General features: G+C 37.7%; 1 protein-coding gene across 2 annotated transcripts in view; it reads left to right on the top strand.

Moving 5' to 3' along the window:
• The first annotated feature begins 17,571 nt into the window (after positions 1 to 17,571).
• Ankrd31 (ankyrin repeat domain 31) overlaps positions 17,572 to 23,415 on the top strand; it is a 199,337-nt gene continuing 193,493 nt past the window's right edge. For both annotated transcript variants that reach the window (XM_010635160.2, XM_019209194.2), the window contains exon 1: positions 17,572 to 17,882. In XM_010635160.2, the coding sequence (XP_010633462.1) occupies positions 17,779 to 17,882 (104 nt within the window). In that variant the 5' untranslated portion in view covers positions 17,572 to 17,778. The remainder of the gene's footprint in view (positions 17,883 to 23,415) is intronic.

The following is a 23,415-nucleotide window of genomic DNA, read 5'->3' as shown; positions in this document are numbered from 1 at the left end:
GAAAGTTCAGTGAAGTTATAGGGTTCAAGTCAATGAAGTCATAGCACTAATCCAATAGTACTGGTATCCTTATAAGAACAGAGACACTGGGATTGTGGGCACCCATAGGAAAGGCCATGTGAAGACACAGGGAGAAGGTGGCCACCTGCAAACCAGACAGAATACCCTCACCAGAACCTAACCATGTTGATACCTTAATGCTGGATTTCCAGCCTCCAGAGCAAAGAGAAAACAAATTTTAGTTGTTTAAACCATCCTTTTATAAGAGCCCAAACAGGCAAATACATCAGTAATAAAGAACCTGATGATGAATGTGACTGCACTATATACTTAAAAACCACCAATAAACTCAATTAAAAAATACAATAGTATTTCCCAAACTTATCTGAACACAGGACAATCAGGTCCTCAAGTTCATAGTATCTTTCAAAGTGGCTTAGAAAATGTTGTCTAGGTTAAGTCAAAGAATGAGCTTGCAGCTACGCCTACCCAATTGGGAGTGAACACCTGAGCTTTCTCTTCTTTCAGCGTTCAGCAAAATCTGACACTATTATTTTCTCAGTGGCACTCCATTATGAAGAAAAGTAAGAAAAGCATCTCTTAGAAATAGGGTTTGGCTTGGTTTTGTTTTTTGAGAGGGTTTCCCTAAATTTTAGGACTTGAATTTGCATTCCTCCTGCCTCAGCCTCCACAGTTCTGAGACCAACGGTTTACTTTCTATTACAATGTTTATAAACAATATTTATACTTTCTTATCCTAAAGAGATTCTAGGAGGATACATATACTGTTTTCCAAACTAAATTTTCTGTGATTTCATTGTAGACTCAAGAAAAAACAATTATGCTTGTAGTGTGCAAGTGCGTATGTGCCAAGATGAAAGGGGTATGCAAGCTAAAGGATAAGCAGTTAAAGTGAGGTCCATGAAGGAACTGAAATTTAATTCTATAGGTAGTGGGGAGACAAGCAAGGATTTGGGGAAGGAAGAGAACAGTTTGATCATATTTATGCTTCCAAAGTTAAGTCAGGCATGGGGGTGCATGCTTGTAATCCCAGAACTCTGGGAAGCTGAGGCAGGAGGATTGCCAAATTTGAGCCTAGCCTGGCCAGTGTAGTAACTTAACAGAATTAAAACAAAAAGAAAAGGCTGAGGATATACTCCATGTGAAGGCCCTGGGTTTGATCCCTAGTAGAGATAAAAAATTAATTAGCACAAGGATTTAGTTACATAAAAATGAAACCATAAATGTACTAGAAAAGATGGGTAAACATAGTTTTAGGGAAAATCTAGCAATGAATGGCATAAAAAATCAAAACCATACTGAAAAAAGACAGAATTGCATATAGACTTAAAAGTATGCTACAAAATGATATTTATCATTTTATCAAAGTTCAAAGGATGAAAGTCTTTTTAAAAAATGTTTAAGAAGTTAGGAAAAATTATGGAAAAGTTTAAACTTTTTAGAAGTTAGGACAAATTGTGGAAAATTTAAAAGCCTTGATCAATAAAAAAATTTACACATAAATAAGAAAAATAACAACACATAGAAAATGGGCAAAGAACATGAACAAAGCATTTATAGAAAGAGGTACTCAAGCGGAGCCGAAATAGCTCAGTTGGGAGAGCATTAGACTGAAGAAGAAAGAGGTACTCAAATGTATAAACAGGTGAAAATGTTCAAATTCTCTAGCAGTCTAAAAAAATTACAACAGGTATATAGCTATACTGGAGGTTGAGACAGGAAGACTGTAAGTTTGAGGCCAGCCTGGGCAATTTAACAAGACCTTGTCTCGAAAAATAGAAAAAGCTGGAAGTTTAGCTCAGCAGTAGTACATTTTTCTGGCATGTGGAAAGTCCTGCTTTAAGGCAAATAAAAACAAATTGTTATCATTTTTTACTACCAGATTAAATACAGATTTTAAGAAGCAATAATGCCAGTATTGATTCAGGGATAAAGGAGCAGGGATAATGGAACACTCTTACCTTGATGTTTTGTACCGTGCATCAGAATTTTTTTGAGAAATAGATCATTTAACAAGCTGCCCGCATCACCAAGTTTTTCCCACATTAACCATGTCTCAGTGAGTGGCTGGTGATCCAGACAAGAATACAGGGAGAGAGCATCAACCAGAGGTGGTCGGATAAGGTTTACAGTTGGCACCACAGGTCCATCCGGAGCTGGTCACCCCCAGGTTCATTTCATGTTATGGGAGATTGGTACCTTAAAAATTATCAAATGAAAGTAATCTCACCAGGCTGGTATAAACTGCCATCGATAAAACATTTTTCTTAATTACTAAATGAGTCTTTCTGAAAATACTTTGCCTTGACAAATGTTACCTGAATATGTTTGCTCCTGCAAAGCCAAATGATCTCAAAAAAACCACTTGTCAGCTAATATTGTTTGTGCCCATAAGGATGTGGAGGACTTTCCATATCCTGAGTAAAGGATATTTCTATCTATTCCTATTTGTCCAGAAAAATCAATAAGTGGATTTTTCTGTAATACTCTTGTCCCAATTCCCTTTTATGGTCCCAAAGCACAGCATTCCGGAAGATATGGACACCATCCCTCCATCCAAGGCCATCATCTCCCAGTCTTCTCCCATCTCCAAGGTCAACTACAGTCCACTGACAGGGCACCTCCTGGTCCTGGGCACACACCACCACTGGCAGCACTGCCTGGGCCTAAGCCTCTGCCCCTCCACAGATCCATATAGTTCATAGACCATGGGCAACTTTACACCATCCATATATGATGGACCACATTGGGCAGCAAAATGCCAGCTCCTCCTTAACTTCTGGTTCATCAGCCCCACTCCAGGTCCAGTTACATCTCTGCATGAGACCCCCCCACTGTGAGAAGTGGAACGGAGCTGTACAGTCATCAGCCACTTTCCCTGGCCTGACCACGAGCCCGGGGACCCAAGTTCTGGGCTGCTTTGCTCTAGCTTGGACCTGGCTGCACACCCACCACTCCTTCCCAGTGATCACCTTTCCCTACCTTTGCCTCAAGAGCCATTATATTTCTCCCATTATGTACACAAAACCTGGTTGTTTTAATCTTCCATGTTCACATGTCTTCTTTGCTCTTTTTTTTCCAGATTTTTTTATTACTGCATGTTTGCAGTACACAATGTTTACATTCCTTGTGTAAGTTGGTACATGTATGCATCCCAATTCATTTTTTCATCCTCTTTTCCTCCCCTGCCCCACTGTTCTATCTCTTGATCCTCTTCCCCTTTGAGAGAGGTCTACTCCACACTTCTTATTATCTATTTTTTATTTTGATCTTTATTAATACTCTGAGGTTTTCATATAAGAGAAACCATGTGGTATTTAAGCCTGTGTGTCTGATTTATTTCACTTAACACTATCGTCTCAGGCATCCATTGTACTAGAAATGCCTCTATTTTATCCTTCTTTATGGCTAAATAGTACTCCAGCATATGTATGCATTTCACATTTGCTTTTTCCATTCATCTGCTGATGGACATACAGACCATTTCCAAGATTTAGCTATTATAAGTTGTGCTCCTATAGACATGGGTATACACATATGTACTCTGAGATCTTTATCTCAGTAATCCCTACAAAGGGAAGAGTTAGGTTGAATGGAATTTCTTTTTTTTATTTTGTATCAGGGATCAAACTCAGGACCTTGTGCTTGCAAGGTAGATGGTGGAACCATTGAGCTAAATCCTCAGCCTTGAATGGAATTTCTAATTTAAGTTTTTTTTAAGATTGAGTTTATTGGTATATTTTAGGGATACAATACAGTTACATTCATTGTTGGGATCTTGTACCTTTACATGACAGGTCTTGGTTCTCAGTTTTTCCCTTGTCCCTGCCCTCCCTTCACCCCCTCCTCCCCTCCCTATTTACAAACACTTTATTTCCATCTTTTCATTTTCTCATATTTTTTTCTTTTCCCTTATTACCCTTCCCCTTCCCATCCCACCTTCCCTACACCTTTAGCCCCTTTCTTCCCATTTCACAATGTCAGTTATCTCATGAGGATCTTATGTACTGTTCAGTTTATTCACACCAGAGAAGCTATTCGGTATTTACACATGTGTGACTTACTTATTTCACTTAGGAGTATATCCTCAATATGTATCCATTTTCCTATGTAGTTTAAGTTTTCTGAAGAATCACCGTACTGATTTCCCTAGTGGTTGCACTAGTTTACATTCTCATCAACAATGTAGCCTTGCTAGAATTTGTTATTATTTGACTTCTTGATGGTAGCCATTCTTTCTGGGTCAAGATGGAATCTCAGTGTTGTTTTAATTTGCATTTCTCTAATGAGCAGTGTTGAGCATTTCTTCATGTATTTACTGAACATGTGTAATTCTTTTTCTATGAAGTGTCTTTTTGTTTCCTTTGACCATTTTTTGGTTGGATCTTTTAGTTTTTTAAAAAATTTTTTACATATTCTAGATATTAGTTCCCTGTCTGAGGAATAGGTGGCAAAATTTTTTTCCCATTCTGTAGATTGTCTTTTCACTCTTTTGGTTGTTACTTTTCCTGCATGTAGGTATTCTTTATATATTCTGGATGTTAATCTGTTCCTAGTTGTATGTGTTATAAATGCACTATCATCTTATTGGGAAGAGAATGGCATTATTGGATAAACAGAAATTCTCAATTTTAATGTCAACCTTTCAGTGTTATTCTTTTGTGTCTTCAGAAATCTTTTCTTATTCTTGATTTATAAAGATATTCTCTTATGTCAAACTAGAAACTTGGAATAAGCAGCCAAAAATATAGATATTATATTGTAGTCAGTTGTGAGATCAACAATTCATCTCTATCTTCCAAATAAGACTAGAAAGAAGGGTTTCAGTGGGGCTTCTTGAAGTGTTGACACATGCCCTCTGCACTTAGGGCCACAGAAGACTGTCACCTAATTCATACTCGAGATACAGAATGGGTAGGAAATTCTGATTGGCTCTGATGGTAGAGCAAATGGAATGAGAAGTGTGAATTCTCTGAATTTGCTCAGAAAAAAAATTTTTCTTAAGAGCTAGGTATGGGATATTCTCAAGAGAAAACCAACCTGGTTAAATCTTGTCCAAGGAGCAGTCTAATGATGTCTTTCTTACTTTTTTTTTTTGCTAAGACAAAATACCCAATACTCACAGTTAAGGGAGGGGAGGTTTATTTAGCTCACATTTTGTAGAGCTTTCAGTTCATAATTGGTTGGCTCCAAGATAGGTGTTTTAGCAGAGGGGCATTGCACAGGAGAAATAGTTCACGGCAGACAGAAGACAGCAAGTAAGCAAGCAATGGACCTTAATATCTTTCTGCCCCTTTTATCTTATCTAGACTACTTAGGGTGAGTAGCACTCACACCCTTAATCCTAGTGCCCTTGAGTTTAGCACTGCAACTGGAATCAATTCCAGCTTCGCACATTCTAGATCCAGTGCCTCTGAAAAGGCCCCACCTATGACTGAGGCTTTGGGGGGACATCTAGACACAAGCTATAACGAATAGGTAAACAGTCCTCAGCAGATAATATATAATGGAGGTCTGTGCTCTGTATTCATGGAAATAGGGTAAATTTTTCCATATTAAAGGAACTCCAGGTAAAGGATCACTAGGCATGGTTCAGGTCTCCAATATAAGAAAAGATCAAATATGTGGGAGACTGCCTGCAAGACAGCTGGCTGCTTGCATTGCAGTTCCCTGAGCGAAGGAGTTGCTATGTTGTAAGTTCTGATTGGCCGTGATCGGCTGCCATCTTATGGCATTATTTACAATAAGTATTTTGTAGAGCTGAGTTTCGCTTTCCAGAAAAAACACCTGTTTCTTGTAAATCATGTGTACTCTGTGGAGCCATAATTGTGGCCTTGTACAGTTATCCTTGAGATTGTTTTTCATCCTTGAAGTTGTTTTTACTTTCATATTATTGCCTGATATAAGTGTGAGAGCCGTCTGGCAGAAAGTAGTAGTAGTAGTAGTAGTAGTAGAAGTAGTATTAGAAGTAGAAGTAAAAGAAGAATAAAGAAGAAATCTGTTTGAATCTGAGCATGACTCAGTGTGTTTACTCTCGGTGAATCCTCTCAGGTTTGGGGCCTGCTGGCAGGACCCCGACGTCGCGGCTCGCGACAAAATAGGAGAGAACTAACCTTAAACAAATGACAAATCCAGAGGGTAGAAAGCTACCTAGAGCTTAGATCTAAACTAAAATCTGCACTTAGCTGTATACTGGTAAATATTTAACCACCAGCCACTGGGGTTGAAGGTGGAAGGTGTTAAATAAAAACATTATTTAATAATACTTGTTAAAGCACAATAACAGGTAAACATCTTTCAAAACCTGATGCTGGTGGGTATAGGAACCACTGAAATCAGGTCTTTCTTTAGGTGATAGAGACTGGGGTGAACTCTAAGGGTAAGTGAGAATTTATCACCAAGGAGCAGTGTGGGGATCAGTGGGAGGAAAATTACTGAGAGATAAAACATTAGAAGTAAGGGGGATTTGGTCTAAACAAATCTAACATATTCTTGTTGAAGACAGGCCAGTGTGATCAGATATCATTCTAGAGGAAGGTAGAGGATGAGAAATTTGATCAGATATGTAGGGTGATGAGATATGCATTTGAGGGTTCTTGCTAACTGGGCTCTTTGCTAAAACTGCATTTTTCAAGAGAAGTTTCAGAAGCCCAACTAAAATTTGTCCAAGTAAACAATCTTTGTCAGAGAGAAAGCCTTTGCTTCTAGATTTTCCAAAATCTTTTCCAAAAAAGATTCTGCTATGGTATAACTTATCCTAAAACTTATTCTACATACTGTGGTTTCTTCTTTCCTGGTTCTCCTTTTCACTGAAGTTGTAGTAAAATGTAGCAAAATAGGAAGTGCTAAGTTTTTAGTATGTATTATATTTATTTTAATATGATTTGTTTAATTATAAGTTTATATACATTAATGCACACGTACAATAAGTGAATTTGAAATTCTAGAAAATCTAATCATTGCTCTTGCAAACTAGTAGGAGCTGGGTGAAGTACCACATCGACACAATTATAGGAAGAAATTTCCTGCCTTTCTCTCTGTCTTCCTTGCGTGTTAGTCCTCAAAGGATTAGATTTTGTAGTCAGTGAAATGGAGAAGGAGAACCAAACTAGAAGAAATCGTAATGTGTCAAATAAGTTTTGGAAGCCCCAGTTCAGAGAACTGGCTCAGTTGAAGGAAAGTGCTGCTCCTTCATGCAATAAGGTAGGCCTATTAGGGAGAACACAAGAAAGATGGAAGACTGAAGGAGGGTAGGTAAAAAAAGAAAAACACAAGGTCAAATGAGTGTTGAAGGAGAAAGATGGCAAATGAAAACTGAGTGCACTCTAGTTGGGCTTGTATTCATTATAATTGCACTGCTTGTGAAGGCCTGCCAACATTTATCAACTACTGACTGCTCTGGAGATTAAAATTAGACTCTCTGCACTGAGTTATATCCCAGTATATTTTTCTTTTTTATTTTGAGATAGGGCCTCACCTGTAACCTGTGATGCTTCTGACTCAGCCTTCCAGAGTGCTGAGAGCACAGGTGTGCATCACAATCCCTGGGTATTGCTTCTTAACTCATGTGACTAGCCTATAAATGATTAATTAGACCTCAACTTTGCATCGCCATAAAGAAGTCACATTATTTTTCTCTATGCTAGCATATACTGCTAAAGGAAAAGCTAGTTTTAGTTTGGTGGCAAGACAGTCACTTTTTACATAGTCATATGTTGCTCAGTAACAGGAGTACATTCTGACACATCTGCAGGTGCTTTCTCCACTGTATGACTATAACAGGCTTGCACAGATTTAGGTGGTGTGTAATCCACCACACACCGAGGCTTTATGGTATGGCCTATTATTCCCAGGTGCATGTTGGTAAAGCACGTTACTGTGCTGAGTAATTCAGGCAGCTGGAAAACAATGCTAAGTATTGTGTGTCTGAACTTAATCCATCTAAATATAGAAAAGGTGCAGTAAAATATGATTTAAGCCATGTAAAAGTGTACCTACATAGGGTACCTCTCATGAATGGAGCTTACAGGACTGGAAGTTTTTCTGGGTGAATCAGAGTGGGTGGCAAATGAATGTGAAACTGAGGATGTTGCTGTGCACTACTGTAGACTTGAAAACTGTACATGTAGGGTATGCTACATTTATACAAATATTTTTCTTTTTTTAATAATAAATTAATCTTAGGTTATTGTAACTTTTTTCCTTCTTGTGGTGGATTAACTAATGGTTAACTTGGAATGCCCAGCTGAATAGAATCAGCATGGTTTGGGCCTGGAAGACCCAGCTGAGGATTGTTGTCAATGGTACGAAAAGAGAAATGGAGGGAAAGATCATTGGCTGTTGATTTTCTTGGAGAAGCTTGCTGTGGGTGTTTTTCTGTATGTGATCTTGGCTGTTCTGCTATAGTAGGAGGAACTTGGGTCCTCGCCATCGTTAGAAATAGCTGTTGTTCTCATTAGGGGAGATCTGATCTTTGCTGTGAGCATTACTTCCTGGCTCCAGTGTAGACCCCTTAGCCTCGTGGCACAAATCCCTCACCCTGCCAGTGAAGGCTTTTTAGCTTTCACCACCAGCCTTCAGGCCTTCCTGGTGCAGATCCTCAGTACACATTTGCATGAAACATTGTTGTGGGCTCTTGGCCTTCAGTTGGACTTGTGCAGGACACTGCTGTGGAATCCAGGCCCTTGGCTGGATTCTTTGGGCTCTAGTGTGGGGCTAGATCTCTTGTACTCCTCTGCATTTGATTTTAGGGTGACTATTACAAAATAATCCTATAATTTATGTGTCCTGTATTAAATCTATTTCCCTTAAAAAACCTGATCGCAACACTTCATAAACTTAAATTTTTAAAACCTTTTTGACTCTTGTAGTAATATGTTGCTTAAAACAAACATACTGTACATCTTAGCAAAAAATATTTTATTTACACACTCTGTTTTCAATTAGCAATAATTGCTCCTTGGATAAATCTCATTGGCTATGATACTGCCATTGTGCAAAGCTATATACACTTAATCTATAAGCTTAGTTCTACTTTATTTTTATATTTTAAACTTTTTTGTTGAAAACTTACGATGTGAACACCTGCATTATCCCGGGCCTATGCAGGGTCAGGGTCATCAATATTACTGACTCCCACCTCTACCTCTGGTCCCCCTGGGTATCATCAGGGGTAGCAACATACATGGTCATCTGCTATAATAACAGTGCCTTCTTCTAGGATCCTTCCTGAAGGACCTGCTGGAGGCTCTTCTTGAGATGTTACTCTTACTAGAAATTTGCCTATGATGATTTTCTTGATTTCCTTTTTTCCTTCTAGATGTGCTTGTAATGCACCACAAACATTCCTTTTTATTAGTGAAAGCCTCTTCTCATTAATGGATACCCAGTTGTTCCAGCACCTTGTGTTTAAAAAAAAAGTGTCCTGTTGAGTAATTGACTTAACAATTTAGGTTTGTGTAAGAATACTATTGGTAAGTTGTTGCAGTTGGAATCAGTTAAGACAAGGCCATAATGGAGTAAGGTGGGCTGTAATCCAATATAATTAATTAGTGAATTAACTAATGGTCAACTTGTAATGCCCAGCTGAACTAAATTAGTATGGTTGGGCTTGAAAACCCCAACTGAGAATTGTTACCATTAGCCTTAAAAAGAGAACTAGTGTTGAAGATCATGGTTTGTTGATTTTCTGGGGAAACTTGCTGAGAATGATTTTCCTGATGCAAAGCAGGGTGTTCTTGTTGGAGGAGGAGCTTGGGGCTGTTGCTTTCATTAGGGGAGCTCTGATCTTCACCATGAGCATCACTTCCTGGCTCCAATGTGGGTCCCTCAGGTTGGTGGCACAAATCCTTCTTATCACCAGTGTAGGTTTTCTGGCTTTCACCACTGGCCTTTGGGCCTTCCAGTTGCAGAACCACAATACAGACAAGCATGAGACATTGCCATGGCTTCTAGGCCATGGGCTGGACTCGTGGGCTCCTGGACATTGCTTTGGACTCTAAGCCTTTAGCTGAACTTGTGTGGGATGTTCCTGGGATCCAGGTTCTCAGCTGGATTCTTTGGGCCCCTAGTGTGCGGTTAATCTGTTGCAATTCTTTGCATTTGATGTTTTGAGTAATTATAAAATAATTCTATAAACTATATGTCCTGTAGTAAATGTATTCTCTTTCCAAAACCCTGACTGCAATAAAATATGACCTCAGGAGATGAGAAGAGACAGAGCAGAGACCCTGAGAGAGAAAACCGTGTGATGATGAAAGCAGTGGTCAGAGTGGCACATCTACAAGCCAAGGAATGCTAAGAATTGCTGGTAATGAATGGCGGCCTCATGTATCTTATGCTCATGGCCTACTGGATTGCATCAAGAAGGCACACTGAGGGATTGACTAGCACCATGTCTAGGTTTGTGTAAGTAAATTCTATGATGTCTGCAGAATGATGAAATAAATCTCCCAGTTGAACATCTTTCAGAATGGCTCCCTGCTCTTAACTGAAGCAGACTGTACTGTCAAAAACCACTGAGCTGTATTATTTCACTACACCAAAACTGTTTGGGCTGAGATTTTTAAATTTCTTTTTTTACATCTGTACACCTACAAATACATTAGTTTAAACATATTTACTTGGCAGTTTTAGTTATATGCAAATGTCTCATTTATTTGGCAATCTCACCAGAAACCATTAAAATTTCAACTTTTATTAGTATTATGCATTTGTCAATCAAACCTTTAAGGTTCAAACTGTTGTGTGTACATTATCTTTTTTCCACCTAGAATTGTGATTCTTTTGTAGGATTATGTGTGCTCGTTTCAGAAATATATATATAAATATATCGTGTCTTGGCCAGGTATGGTGGCACACACATGTAATCCCAGCTGAGGGAGGCTGAGACAAGAAAAGTTCAAGTTTGAAGCCAGCCTGGGTGATTTAGTGAGACCTTGTCTCAAAACCACAAAAGCAAAACAAAAAACAGAGTAGGGACGGGCTAGTTTAGTGGTAGAGCACTCCTGGTTGCGGTTCCCAGTATCACGAAACAAAGCATATGTAAGATGTAATCAAAACATAGGGTAAATGCTGCTGTCAAGTGCCATGCAATGAAAAGGCAGGGATCTTCAATATGAAAAATGAAGCAGTGTCTTGAAGTTTAATAACGGTGTGTGATAAGATTCAACTTGTTTGGTGCAGTTGGTTGTTGAGCGATGAGTGGGAAGTGTGTAGTTTCAAATTGTGCCGTAAATCACAGCTCATGAGCACTGTGTTTCCTCAGAATTTTGTGATCAAGCCACTTCACATTCGGTCAAAAGCATTGTGGCGTGTCCTCACCTGCCTTATTCATTGGATCTGGCACCTTGTGACTTCTGGCTTTTCCAAAGTCAAAAGGACCATGAAAGGTCAACATTTTGAGTCAGCTCAGGACAAAGAGGCAGCCCTGACAGTTCAACTAAAGACAAGAAAGAGAACTTCCAGAAATATTTCAAAAGTGGCAAGAAAGATGGGAGAAGTATTTAGAGCGAGGAGAGTATTCTGAAAGGGATTAATGATGTGTTTTTACTGTAATAATTTTTAGAGGTTTAGTCACTATTTTTAATCACACGTCACATGTTTTATGTATTTATAAAACAAGAATATGTATTTAAAAATATATTTTATACATTTATAAACCATACACATTGAACTGAAAATTAGTGATTTTCCATTTCATTATATGTAAATTATACCTCAATAAAGAGAAGCATTATAAAAGATGATGCTATTTTTCAGCAGCTGGTTAGGTGTGTCTTGGTTTGTGTGGAGGGCTTCATCCATCCTTATTTCCTTACCTATACTCTAAAAAACCCTGTATAAACTACAACCCGAGGAAAAGCCACAAATTCACTATGTAAGCAGCTAACAGAAAACAGTGTTTACTATTCAAATACAGTCTTTATTGAGATTCCTTAGCCTTCACTTCCAAGGATAGTTCTCTCTTGTACAGAATTCTGGAGCTGTCACTGAGGTTCCACTTTTTACTTTATTCTGTAAACAGTGCTACACAGCTATACATTCCCAAATGAAGAGCTAGACTTCATGCTTTTCAATAACAATTGAATATTTCACTGTATTATCTCCTACCAATAGACATTTAGGTTGTTGATAGCTCTTGAAAATTCAGTGAGGTATGATGCTAATACAGGGATAAATTTATAAAAGTGTGAAATATTTTATTGTTTTGCTAAACTATCTCCAAAAAATGATTTAACTAATCTACTCTCCCTCCAAGAATGTATGATAGCACTTTTTTCCTCCATTGAATATTGCCAATCTCCCCCCACCATTATTGTCAAACAGGCTAACAAAACTGCAAACAGCTCACTGGCTTTATGAATTAGGTTAGCATCTTCTAAAATCTAGTTTTAATAGGTTATAACTACAGAAGGAAAAAAGGCATGGAGGAGAGACATTAACAGACATATAGACTTTTTAGCATTTAAGCCATCGAGTGCTACAGTATTTGTCTTGAGGCAAATAGGAAGGAATTTGTCACACTAGTTGACAAAATCAAGGTCATCACAGGATATTGCATTTGAGTGTCTGATTCTTTTGACAGTCTGTTATGGCCTTATCTGATACTTTGATTATCAATTTTTGATACCAATATTATACTGTGTTAACGGGGGGCAGAAATCCCTTAAAAGACCCTAATGATACATGATAGTACCTCAGTATGTTTCCAGTGTTGTTGCTTTTTCATGTCTTCATAATTTACAAAACATTTAAATGTGTTTCTTCTGAGGAGAGTGTATATGGTCGCCTCTTATCTAGGACCTTTTGTATTCCTGCAAATACATTGCGGTGTATTGCTTAAGGTCTAGTAGGCTGAACAATGAACAACTATAATAGCAAAGATAATATAGAATAGCAATAACATCTTGCAGGCATCCTGTGGAAACAGGCTGGAGAGGGATATTAAAATAGTATTTTGGGGTGTGTCATGTACTCTCCTATTTTTCCATTGTCATGTGTGTTTTTTTTAAATCTTATTGAGTTTATTGGTACTTTTTAAGTATAGAGTACAGTTACATTCATCACTGGGATCTTATACATGACAGATCTTGGTTCTCATTTTTATCCCATATCCCTGCCTTCCCTTCACCTCCTCTATCCTCTCCTATTTACAAAGACTTACTTTCCATTTTTTCCTTTTCTCATATTTTTTCTTATCTCTTATTTCCTTTCCCCTACCCTTCCTCCTTCCCCTATACCTTTAGCCCTTTTCTTCCTATTTCACATTATCAGTTATACAATTTGGATTTTATTTACACTTTTATTTTTTCACACCAGAGAAACTATTCAGTATTTACACGTGTGTCTTATTTATTTCACTTAAGAATATGGCCTCAATATGCATCCATTTTCCTATGAATGACTCTAGTTTCTCATTCTTTATGGCTGAGTAGTATTCTATTTTATAGAAAAACCACATCTTCTTTATCCAGTCTCCAACTGATGGGCAATTGGGTTGTTTCCAAGTTTTAGCTATTACAAATTATGCTGCTATAAACATGGGTGTGCTGCTATAAACATGGGTGTGCATATATCACTGTGGTGTGATTCTTTTACTTCTTTAAAGATACTCAGCAGTGGGATGGCTGGGTCAAATGGAGCCTCTAATGCTAATACTTTGAGGTATCTCCATATTGATTTCCATAGTGGTTGCACCAGTCTGTACTCCCACCAACAATGGAGACGGGTTCCTTTCTCCCTACAACCCTGCCAACATTTGTTATTGGTTGATTTATTGATAGCAGCCAATCTTTCTGGGGTTGAAGTTGAATCTTGTTTTCATTTGCATCTCTTGAATGACCAGTGATGCTGAACATTTTTTCCATATATTTATTTGGTGCTTTTACTTGTTTGTCTGAGAAATGGCTGTTCATTTCAGATGCCCATTTTTGAATTAGTTCTTTATAGTTGGGGGGCCTGAGTTTTTGAGTTCTTTATATATTCTGGACCAAAGTCCTTTGTCTGAGGAGCAGCTGGTATAAATTTTTTCCACACTATAGGTTGTTTCTTAGCTCTGTTGGTGGTTTCTTTTGCAGTGCAGAAGCTTTTTAATAAAATGAGATTCCAATTGTTGATTTTTATGCTAGTTCCTGTCCTACTCAGGATTTGTTTATAAAGTCTTTTCTTATTCCAATGTCTTCAAGAGTTTTGCCTAACATCTTCCAGCAAGTTTAGTGTTTCTGTTTTAATATTTAGATCTTTAATCCACTTGGATTTTAGTTTAGTGCATGGTGAAAGATAAGGGTCTAGTTTTAATTATTAATTTCAAGTGTTTTTGTAATCATCTTCTGGTTTCATAGGCTTCATTATATCTTTTTATCAATTGTCAGAATAAGAAGCCATTGGCTAAATTATATAGTAATATAATTGTATATTAATTATATAATAAGCTACCATCTCAATTTGTATGCATGGCTGCTTGATAGTATCTATCACAAAAGACTGCCAGAACCACAACCTTGCACCAAGGCAACTACAATCTTACACAAAAACTATTTCTGTGAGGACATCCATCCAGGAACTATTCAGTTTTGACTGGCACTGCCTTCATTATTGGTTCTTGTGACCAAGGATCATTCTTTTAAAATATGTAATCCTCCTTGGTTTGCCTTTAAAAACTTGCCCTTACCTCAATCTTTTTAAATATACTCTGTTTACTATGGCATATATTTTTTCCATTGCAGTGCTCTGCCATACCAAATGAGTATCATTATCCTTGGGGAAATATCTCACTGACAGTTATTTGTGGTGTAAAATGAATACAATACTTTTGTCCATGTTTTCTGACTAATACATTCTTTATTATTATATTATTATTTCATATTAGCTATCATATACCTTTCAAACTACTTGAATTTTTCTTTTATTTTCTAAGAGTTTTCATTGTATTGTTTATCCCATGATATATAATTGTCAAAAGAAACCAAATCATTTGTCCTATGAATCTTCCACATTCTGTATTTGGTTGAATGTATCCTCTTTATGTTGTTTGATAGACTCTTCTATATTCTTTTCCCATATTAATAACTGATAGGTCTAAGATTTGCTTAGATACAGGTCCTTGGCTTATAAATCATAGGCAATATATTGTATCACACCAAGAAGAACATATCTGGTTGGTCCACTTTTAGTAAGATTCAGATTGATCAGTGGGTTTAGCTGTTGTAAGTCTGATCCATTCATTGTAAAATTCCCACCATCCTTCTGACTAATGCTTTAGCAGTTATGACAATCATTGCCTAGATCCATTGTTTAACGGGCCAAAAATGGTGATCTTTAGGGCTGGGGATTTAGCTAAATGGTTTCACTGCTTGCCTTGCAAGCACAAGGACCCACGTTTGATTACTGGTACCAAAAGAAAAAAACAATGGTGATTTTCTAACTCTACCATTTATCTAAAATTTGTTAGTTTTGATTTTTCTATAAAATATCTAATATATATGTATATATATACACACACACACACACACACACATACATACACAAAATATATTATTTTCCTAATCAATTTTGGTTTTCCTGAATGGATAATCATTCCTTAATGGATAGAAATGGCAGGAAAAGGTTTATTTCCCCCCTTTATTAATTTTAGAGTAAGTGATGCCTACCAACCTCCAAAAGTGCTTACTATTTTTAGTGAAATACTAGGTTTTTACTATTTGATGTGTTTCAACATATTTGAAAAATTTTAAGTCAAGTGAATTAAAAAGGAAAATGAGTTCTATTTCAAACACTCATACCCGAAATGTCTGGGTAGCCTGGATGGTTCAGTTTTATAACTTAACTCAACTTGCTGAAAGCAGTTTGAATTGGACTAGAGCCTGCATTTCTAGAAAGTTGTTCTATCCATTTTTCCATCTCAGCCCAGAACTGAAATTTTGAATTTTGTAAAAACAAATTAATTTTTCAATTGTGGGTTTTTTCCTTTAGTCACACTGATGATATGAAGTTTATCTCTGAAATTCCTTCTTTTTGCTGGAACTGTCACCAGTGAATGAGCAGGAGAGCAGATGGAATTTAGGTGCAATTCAAATTTGCAGAATATAGTATGGGTGAACAAGAGTGATGAAAATAGAGGTTTTTTGCCTATTTATTATTGCTCTGCTTACTTACAGAGTTGAGGTGAAGAATTTTTTACTAAGTTTAAAAGTCCACAACTACCAATCATGTAGTTTTTTCCAATCATAAGTTTTATTTTGTATTTTATTTGTTTGTTTGAGACAGGGTCTCATTATGTGGTTGAGAGTGACCTGGAACTCACTATGTAGCCCAGGCTGGTCATGAACTCACAGCAATCCTCCTGCCTCAGCCTCCCAAGTGCTGGGATTACAGGCATGCGCCACCACGTCTGGCCCCCCAGTCATGTGTTTTAAACAGCAGTGACTTAATATGATTTAAGTAATACAAAGAAAAAATAATGAGAAAGTCACACCATGCAGTGATAAGGTCAGTGAACCATGAAGTCAGAAAACTCTAGTTCTATTCACTTAACAAAACTTTAAAGATGTAATGTGTACTAGACACTAGAAATTCCAAGGAGAATACTAAATAATTGCTATGGGAAAGGAGCACAATCTTGTTTTGAATCTTCCTCTTCCTTGTCAAGTTGAATCTCAGCTGGCTTTGTTTTAAATTAGTGTAGCACAGCTGGGGATTTGGCTCAGTGGTTCTGTCGCCTGCCTCGCAAGCATAAGGGTCTGAGTTCGATCCCTGGTACAATAAATAAATAAATAAACAAACAAGTGTAGCAGAGTTTAGCCACAAGCATATATATGTTCTTTTGAGCAACTTCGTAGCTGTTAAATTATGGGTTGTACTTACACATTTAGGACATCAGATGGCACTAGGCAATCAAAACTTTCATTGACTGAAATGTCTGTTTTTGAAGTTTGAATGTGGTTTAAAAACTTTCAAGTAGAGTAAAACACATAAAATAGGCAAAATTCTAGTCTGCCCCAAGAAAATAATTACTTTTGGTTGCTAGGTAGCATTATTATTTCTAAAAATTGATAAAGAGGCAAAATAAAGCCATTATACTGTCTTCCCTACACAATCTGGGTTTCTGAATTAAACAGGGAAAAATACAAATATACCAATTAGATTAATTGGTTTGTCTACCTTCACAGATTCTTGGGGATCAAGTGTATTAAGATGAAAGGAAGAGCTTGGTAGATTGGTGTACTGCAAAAACACTTTGGGTCTAGCATTATATTTTGCCTTTATATAGCCCAAGACCAAGGCTGCCAGAGGGAGCGCACTGACGGCTCTTCTAGATCAAGTTCACAGTGACCGGCTAAAGTGTGGGTGATGTGACACCTGGGTTTAGCCTGGGGTGTGACTGCAACACAGCTGTCTTTCTGGCCCGTGCTATAGCAAACTTGGTTTCTTTTCACTCAGAGAAGTCAAAACCGACCAAGCACTGCAGAGTCACCCACGAAGTGGACCGGAAACCCAGAGTGTGTGCCTTCCCATCACTTCCGGCCCCAGGGGCGAGGGGGTGGGGCCTCGTGTAGCTCGCGGCTCGGTTGCTTCCTACAGGCTAGGCGGTGACTCTGCAGAGCAGGCTCTCGAGGCCTTCAGCCTCGTGACGCTCTTGTCACGAATTGTATTAGTATTTTTAAAGTCTCAATTTCCTCTGGCCTGCAAAGCATCCTTTTGTTTTCAAGAGAGGGGAAATTCAAGGAGAGTTTAAAAAGATTTAAATTCGAGGCCAAGATGGAGGAGGGCGCCCATGCTCCAGACTGGGATAGTGACGAAACCGTGATCGAGGGGTCTGTGGCAGAGAGCGACCTGGAAGATGAGGAGCTGCCCTGGAGAAGGTGACCGCTGCTCGGCTGTGCCATGGCATTGAGCCTGGCACTGGGCCCGCAGGGTTGAGTGAGGCGGGCTGGAGCATAGGGAGGGGCAGCGTCTGCATGTGGAAAGTGGAAAGTGGCAAGCACTGTGGCCCCTCATTCTGGTGAGGGACGGGTACACAGTGGGTGGCTTTTTGGCGTTAAGGAAAAGCCTTTGCTCTTAGACTGGGGCCAGGAGTTCTGCTGCACAGGCAGTCTTGGGTCTGAATTCCTCAGAGACACGCTCCCTCAAGCTGATTTAACAATTTCTCTCAGGAAAAGGTGTAATGGGGAAACTGGTTCCTATCACTCTATTATGGATGTTGTATTAGAATTTTTAAAAAGTTGATATTTATTGTATTCTCTGGGCCACGTGCAGGAAGAAAATTTAAATGCTGAGATTGCTACCTTTGGGAAATGTTGAGGACAGGAAAAAATAACTTCAGCAGATTATTTCGGTATAATGTGGGAAGCCCAGGGATAGAGTTGTGTCCAGGCTTCTCTGTGAGCCCAAAAGGATTCTTAGTTCAACCTAAGTGGTTGTCAGAGTTTGCTAAGGTTGACTTCTGAAGAGAAGTTGAGAGGGTCAGGAATTAGCCAGTTAAAAGAGACTGTGTTCTTGGACAAGAATCTGCATGGGTAAAGGTGTAGAGGTGAGACTAACAGTTCAAGCCTATAGAATTGTAAAATGTGGAGAGTAGCAAAAGAGGAAACGGGGTGGGAATGTGTTTTGTGCTTCCCCTTCATACCCAGGCTTCACTGCGCCATCTCATTTGAATTACTGTTCTTTTTTTGCTCTACTTTCGAAGTCTTTTTATCTTTCATTCTCATTAGAATGGGCACAACTTTTTTGTGTGTTTTTCCTCCGTAAGGTTCATGGAGCATATTGAATTTGTAAATTTTATGTTTTTCACATCAAGTTTAGGAAATTTTCTGGCATTTTTTAATTTTATGTACCAGTTTCTCCTTCCCTTTTGACATTTCAGTGACATAAACATTAGATCTTCTGACATTGTTCCCTTAATCACCGAGTCTCTATTTACTTAAATATTTTTTCTCTCAGTTTATAACTTCTAATGCTGCATTTTCAGGTTCACTTACTCTGTCCTTTGTCATTTCTATTTTGCTGTTGTGCCTGTTTGGCGATTTTTTTTTTTTTTTTTTATTTCCTAATGCAGTTTTTTTTTTCCTAAAATATCCACATAGTTCTCTTTTAAGGTTTATTTCTCACCCAAGAACCTCAGTATTTACATCCATTTCACTAATGCTCACTTTTATCTTAAGGAGGATGATTATAGTAGTTGCTTTAAAATCTTTGTCTTTTTTTTTGGTACCTGGGATCAAACTCAGGTCCTTGTGCTTGAAAGGCAGGCGCTGGAACCACTGAGCTAAATCCCTGGCCCTAAAGTCTTTGTCTTGTAAGTCTGACATCAGGGTTAAGGGGTAGAAGAGCTTTTTCATGTTGAATAATTTTGGATTGCATCCTGGAAATTTTGAATTTTATATTGTGGATTCTTGGTCTTGTTAAAACCCTTGCAGGGATGTTCAACTTTTAGGCTTGTCCGGGCTACACTGAGTGAAGAGGGATTGTCTTGAGCTGCAAATAAAATACATCATATAGTTACTTTCAAGCGCAAGGGCCAGAGTCAGATCCCTGGTACCAAAAAAATAAAACAAAGCAAAACCATTAAAACGTGTTATAGTTAATGTATATAAGTAACACAATTTTCTTTTTTAAATATTTGTTATAGAACATTAAAGGAAAAGACCGCTGCGCTGCATGCCACAGGTTTCACATGCCTGCTGGATAGTGTTGTTTTTGTTTTAACAGGCAAGTTAATATGACTAGGTTCAGATTGTACATTTTGTTTTGCCTTCTGTGTGTGGTGGTTATGTCACTCTTCCTTATGCTATTTGAGCCTGATGCTTATACTTCTAGGGGTTTTCATCTTGGTCTTGGACAGTAGATAATATAGTTCAGTTCCATAAATCTTTGTTACACTTCCTTGGCTGCACCACATGTGGACAGCTCAAGGTTTTGCTTGGAACTTCTCATTTGACGGGATTTTTTTTTTTTTTTTTTTTTTTTTTTTTGAGGCAAGATCTCACTGTGTAGCCCAGGCTGCCCTTGAACTCATAGTGATCCTTTTGCCTCTGCCTCCTGAGTGCTGGGATTAACAGGCATGTGCCACCATAGCTGGCTTTTGCCAGGATTCTTCCTACTGATATCTTCTGTAGGATTCTTGTCTATCCTTGTACCCACTTGTTGTTTCATATGATCAGAGAGACAGGTTTTTCTCAGTATCAACCTTCTTATTAGAATAGTTCACTGAACCTGGAGCAACCTTTAGGGCAATGATAGGAAAAGAGGAAGGAGAAGGAGATTCTTGCCATATTCTTTAGGCTACACAGACTCTTTAAACTGCTGCGGTTGTTGGTGGTACAGCTTTGATGTTGGCAATAGCCTTAGGCAGGGCTGGGATGTAGGAGAGGAACAAAAGAAAACTTGGGATTTTTTGCATACCTTCTAGGGGACTCCCCTTCCCTTAGTCTTCTGGATAGAAACAGACTTTTCTTTCCTCCTCCTCCTCCTCCTCCTCTTCCTCCTCCTTTTCTTCTATTCTTCTTTTCTGTATTCTCTGTGTAGTTCTGGGATTAGGCCTTGGACCAGATCTAAAACACAAAAAAGGGACCAAAGACAAAACAAAAAATAAACTGAAATTCACATGTGTAGATGGTTATTCAGATTTCAACTTTGACCCTCCATCTACCTGTTACTCACTTTTCAGAGTTCTGAGGTAGCTTTTAAAACCTATTTCTCTGAATTATTTAGTTGTGAGTGAAGAAATAGGCTATAAATGTAAACACATGTTTGGAGTGTTGTAAAACATATTTTCGACCTTAGGGCCCCAAGTTAAAAATGAGTGTTCTTTTGTTTACATAGAAATATAGTTAAAGTCTAAGGCAGTGCTTTTAGTTTTTGTTTTCTTCTTCTTTGTTAACTTGTATGTAGTTCATTCTTTTTGTTTTCCATGTGTAAATTCTCAGTTTTGGAATGAGAAATGCAATACAATGGAGCTCTCCAACAGGAAGAATATTATATAGTTGCATATAGCTATTATAGCTGCTAAGATTTTTTTACAGAGAACTTAGAATTTGTTGTCCTTTGGGAGTAAGTAGAAGGGGCAAGGCTTTCAGAGACTGAATTTGCAAGGTGTTAACTTTGTATGAGGAAGCACTCAAGAGCTTGCACTTGGTTATTTTTACTGCTGCTTTTCTGAGGTGCAGTGTAGTCCACACTGGGGCTTTGTAGGTGTTGCTACTAATCTTCTGTAAATATTCAAGTGGCTAATACTCTTTTGGGGGATGGTTAATGGTAATTGAACGCAGGGAACTCTACCACTGAGATACACTTCTGGCCCTTTTTATTTTTTCACTTTGAGACAGCGTCTTAGTAAATTGACCACTTTCGCTTCAAACTTCTGATACTCTTGCCTCAGCCTCCTAGGTAATTGGAAGTATATAGTCACTGTACCAGGCTGATAGGGTTTTTTGTTTGTGATTTATTTTCTAAGGCATGTTTTATTTTTCTTAGATGTTCTCTAGGAATTTAACTACCAATCCTTATTTTCTGTCTTTATCTCTGGTGATGTTAACCACTTAATAACATAAAGATAAATATTTCAATTTAATCTTTTTAAGGATTAACTGAACTACTTCATTGTTATGTGGATTTGCGTGTATGTTCAGGTCAAATGTCTTCTGAACGCTATCTCACACTTCTGAACACTGACTCAACATAATTAGCATGAAAGATGTATGCAAAGTCTGACCCTCAAGAGAAATTGGCACTGTACACTATGAATTATTTAGAAAGAAAATATCTTACAAAGGATATAAGATAACTTGAGGGAAGATAGGAATGGAGTGCAAGGCATGAGAGATACAGAGTTAGTTATCTAATAGAAGCAGTAATTTCAGAAGGAGCTATGTTGAAATAGAGGCTTTTCCCCTGATTTTAAATGGATTTTTATGAGTCAAAGGCTTAGCATGACATTAGGACTTTGTTGCTGTCAGCATTTTGATCATGTCAAACACAATTCCTATCATAAAAAATTTTAATTTTACTTTTAACAAAGTAGTGAAAGCTACTTCAGATCTTGAATCATATTTCACCCAAAGCTTTTCTTTTTAATTCAACCAGTTAATTTCTCTTCCCTGTGTCATAGTTAATACTTCTCAATATTTCATCTTCCTAGTATTCCAAAGTTATAGTTCATTACTGAAGCACTCAACCCAGCAAAAGTAATTAGTGACTTTGGGGGTATTAGTTATTGATGTAGAATAATGGTTTGACTAAGCATCACTAAGTTAAGGTTCCATTTTTAGTTGATTTCTTGACTAAACATGAATAAGTGATTTTTCTGGATCTCGCTTTTTTTTTCTTTTTTTCTTTTATTGAGTTTATTGATACATTTTAGTTATATAGCACAGTTACATTCATTATTGGGATCTTGTAAAGACATGACAGGTGGTCTTGGTTCTCATTTTTTCGCCTTGTCCCTGCCCTCCCTTCACCCCCTCCTCTCCTCCCCATTTACAAGCACTTTATTTCCATTTTCTCATATTTTTCCCTATTACCTTTCCCCTACCCTTCCCACTTTCCCTATACCTTTAGCCCTTTTCTTCCCATTTCACAATGTCAGTTACCTCATTGGATCTCACTTATTAAGGGCTATATCTGGTCGTCTCCCAAAGATTCATGCAGTTGTGGAAGGTGATTGAATTATGGGGCTCTACACGTGCCTTGGTGTCCACATGTGGGAAGAGATGGGTCATTGTTAGTGTGACCTAAAAGGGTTTATCTACCTCCCTGGCTTGCCCTTCCTCTCTGCATCCTGTCCACCATGCCCTTCTCCTATGCTGGAACCAGATGACTGTGAACTGAAACATGAGCCAAAATAGACCTCTCCTCCTTTAAATTATGGTTGTTGGGCACTGTGTTTCAGTGATGAGAACATGACTAAGATACCACTCTTCATTATCCTTTTAAGACTAAACATAGCCCCAACTCCTTCTTTAAGAAAATAGTGAAAAAGCCCCAATAATTTATATATAAGGAAATTATCTTGAGTTATGTGTAAAAACAAAAATTTAAAAATATATACTGATTGAGAATCATAATGCTTAAATTATGATATATTCTTATCAGTATATCAATATTTAATGCCTTGAGGAAGAATTTTAATAATACTGTAAATATTATAACATCTGAAAGATGTAGCTTCTAAAACTACAAATTTATCCAACCTCTGTAGATAACTTTATATTGTATACAAGCCTCTAGAAAGAAAGCTGGAAAAATAGTGAAGCCTTAAAAAGGCAGAAATAGAGATTTCTTTTTTTATGCTTATTTTTGTTGCTCTCATTTCCTGTGGTGTTTTTGAATAGATAATACCTTTACATGGTTTAACAGTCAAAACATAATAAAGGGGTATAATATATATATATATATATA

Source organism: Fukomys damarensis, unplaced genomic scaffold, assembly GCF_012274545.1.
Source record: "Fukomys damarensis isolate Sample0158 unplaced genomic scaffold, DMR_v1.0_HiC HiC_scaffold_1, whole genome shotgun sequence".
Classification (NCBI taxonomy): Eukaryota; Metazoa; Chordata; class Mammalia; order Rodentia; family Bathyergidae; genus Fukomys; species Fukomys damarensis.
The sequence above is the reverse complement of the archived record's forward strand: the minus strand, read 5'-3'. Positions and strand labels throughout refer to the sequence as shown.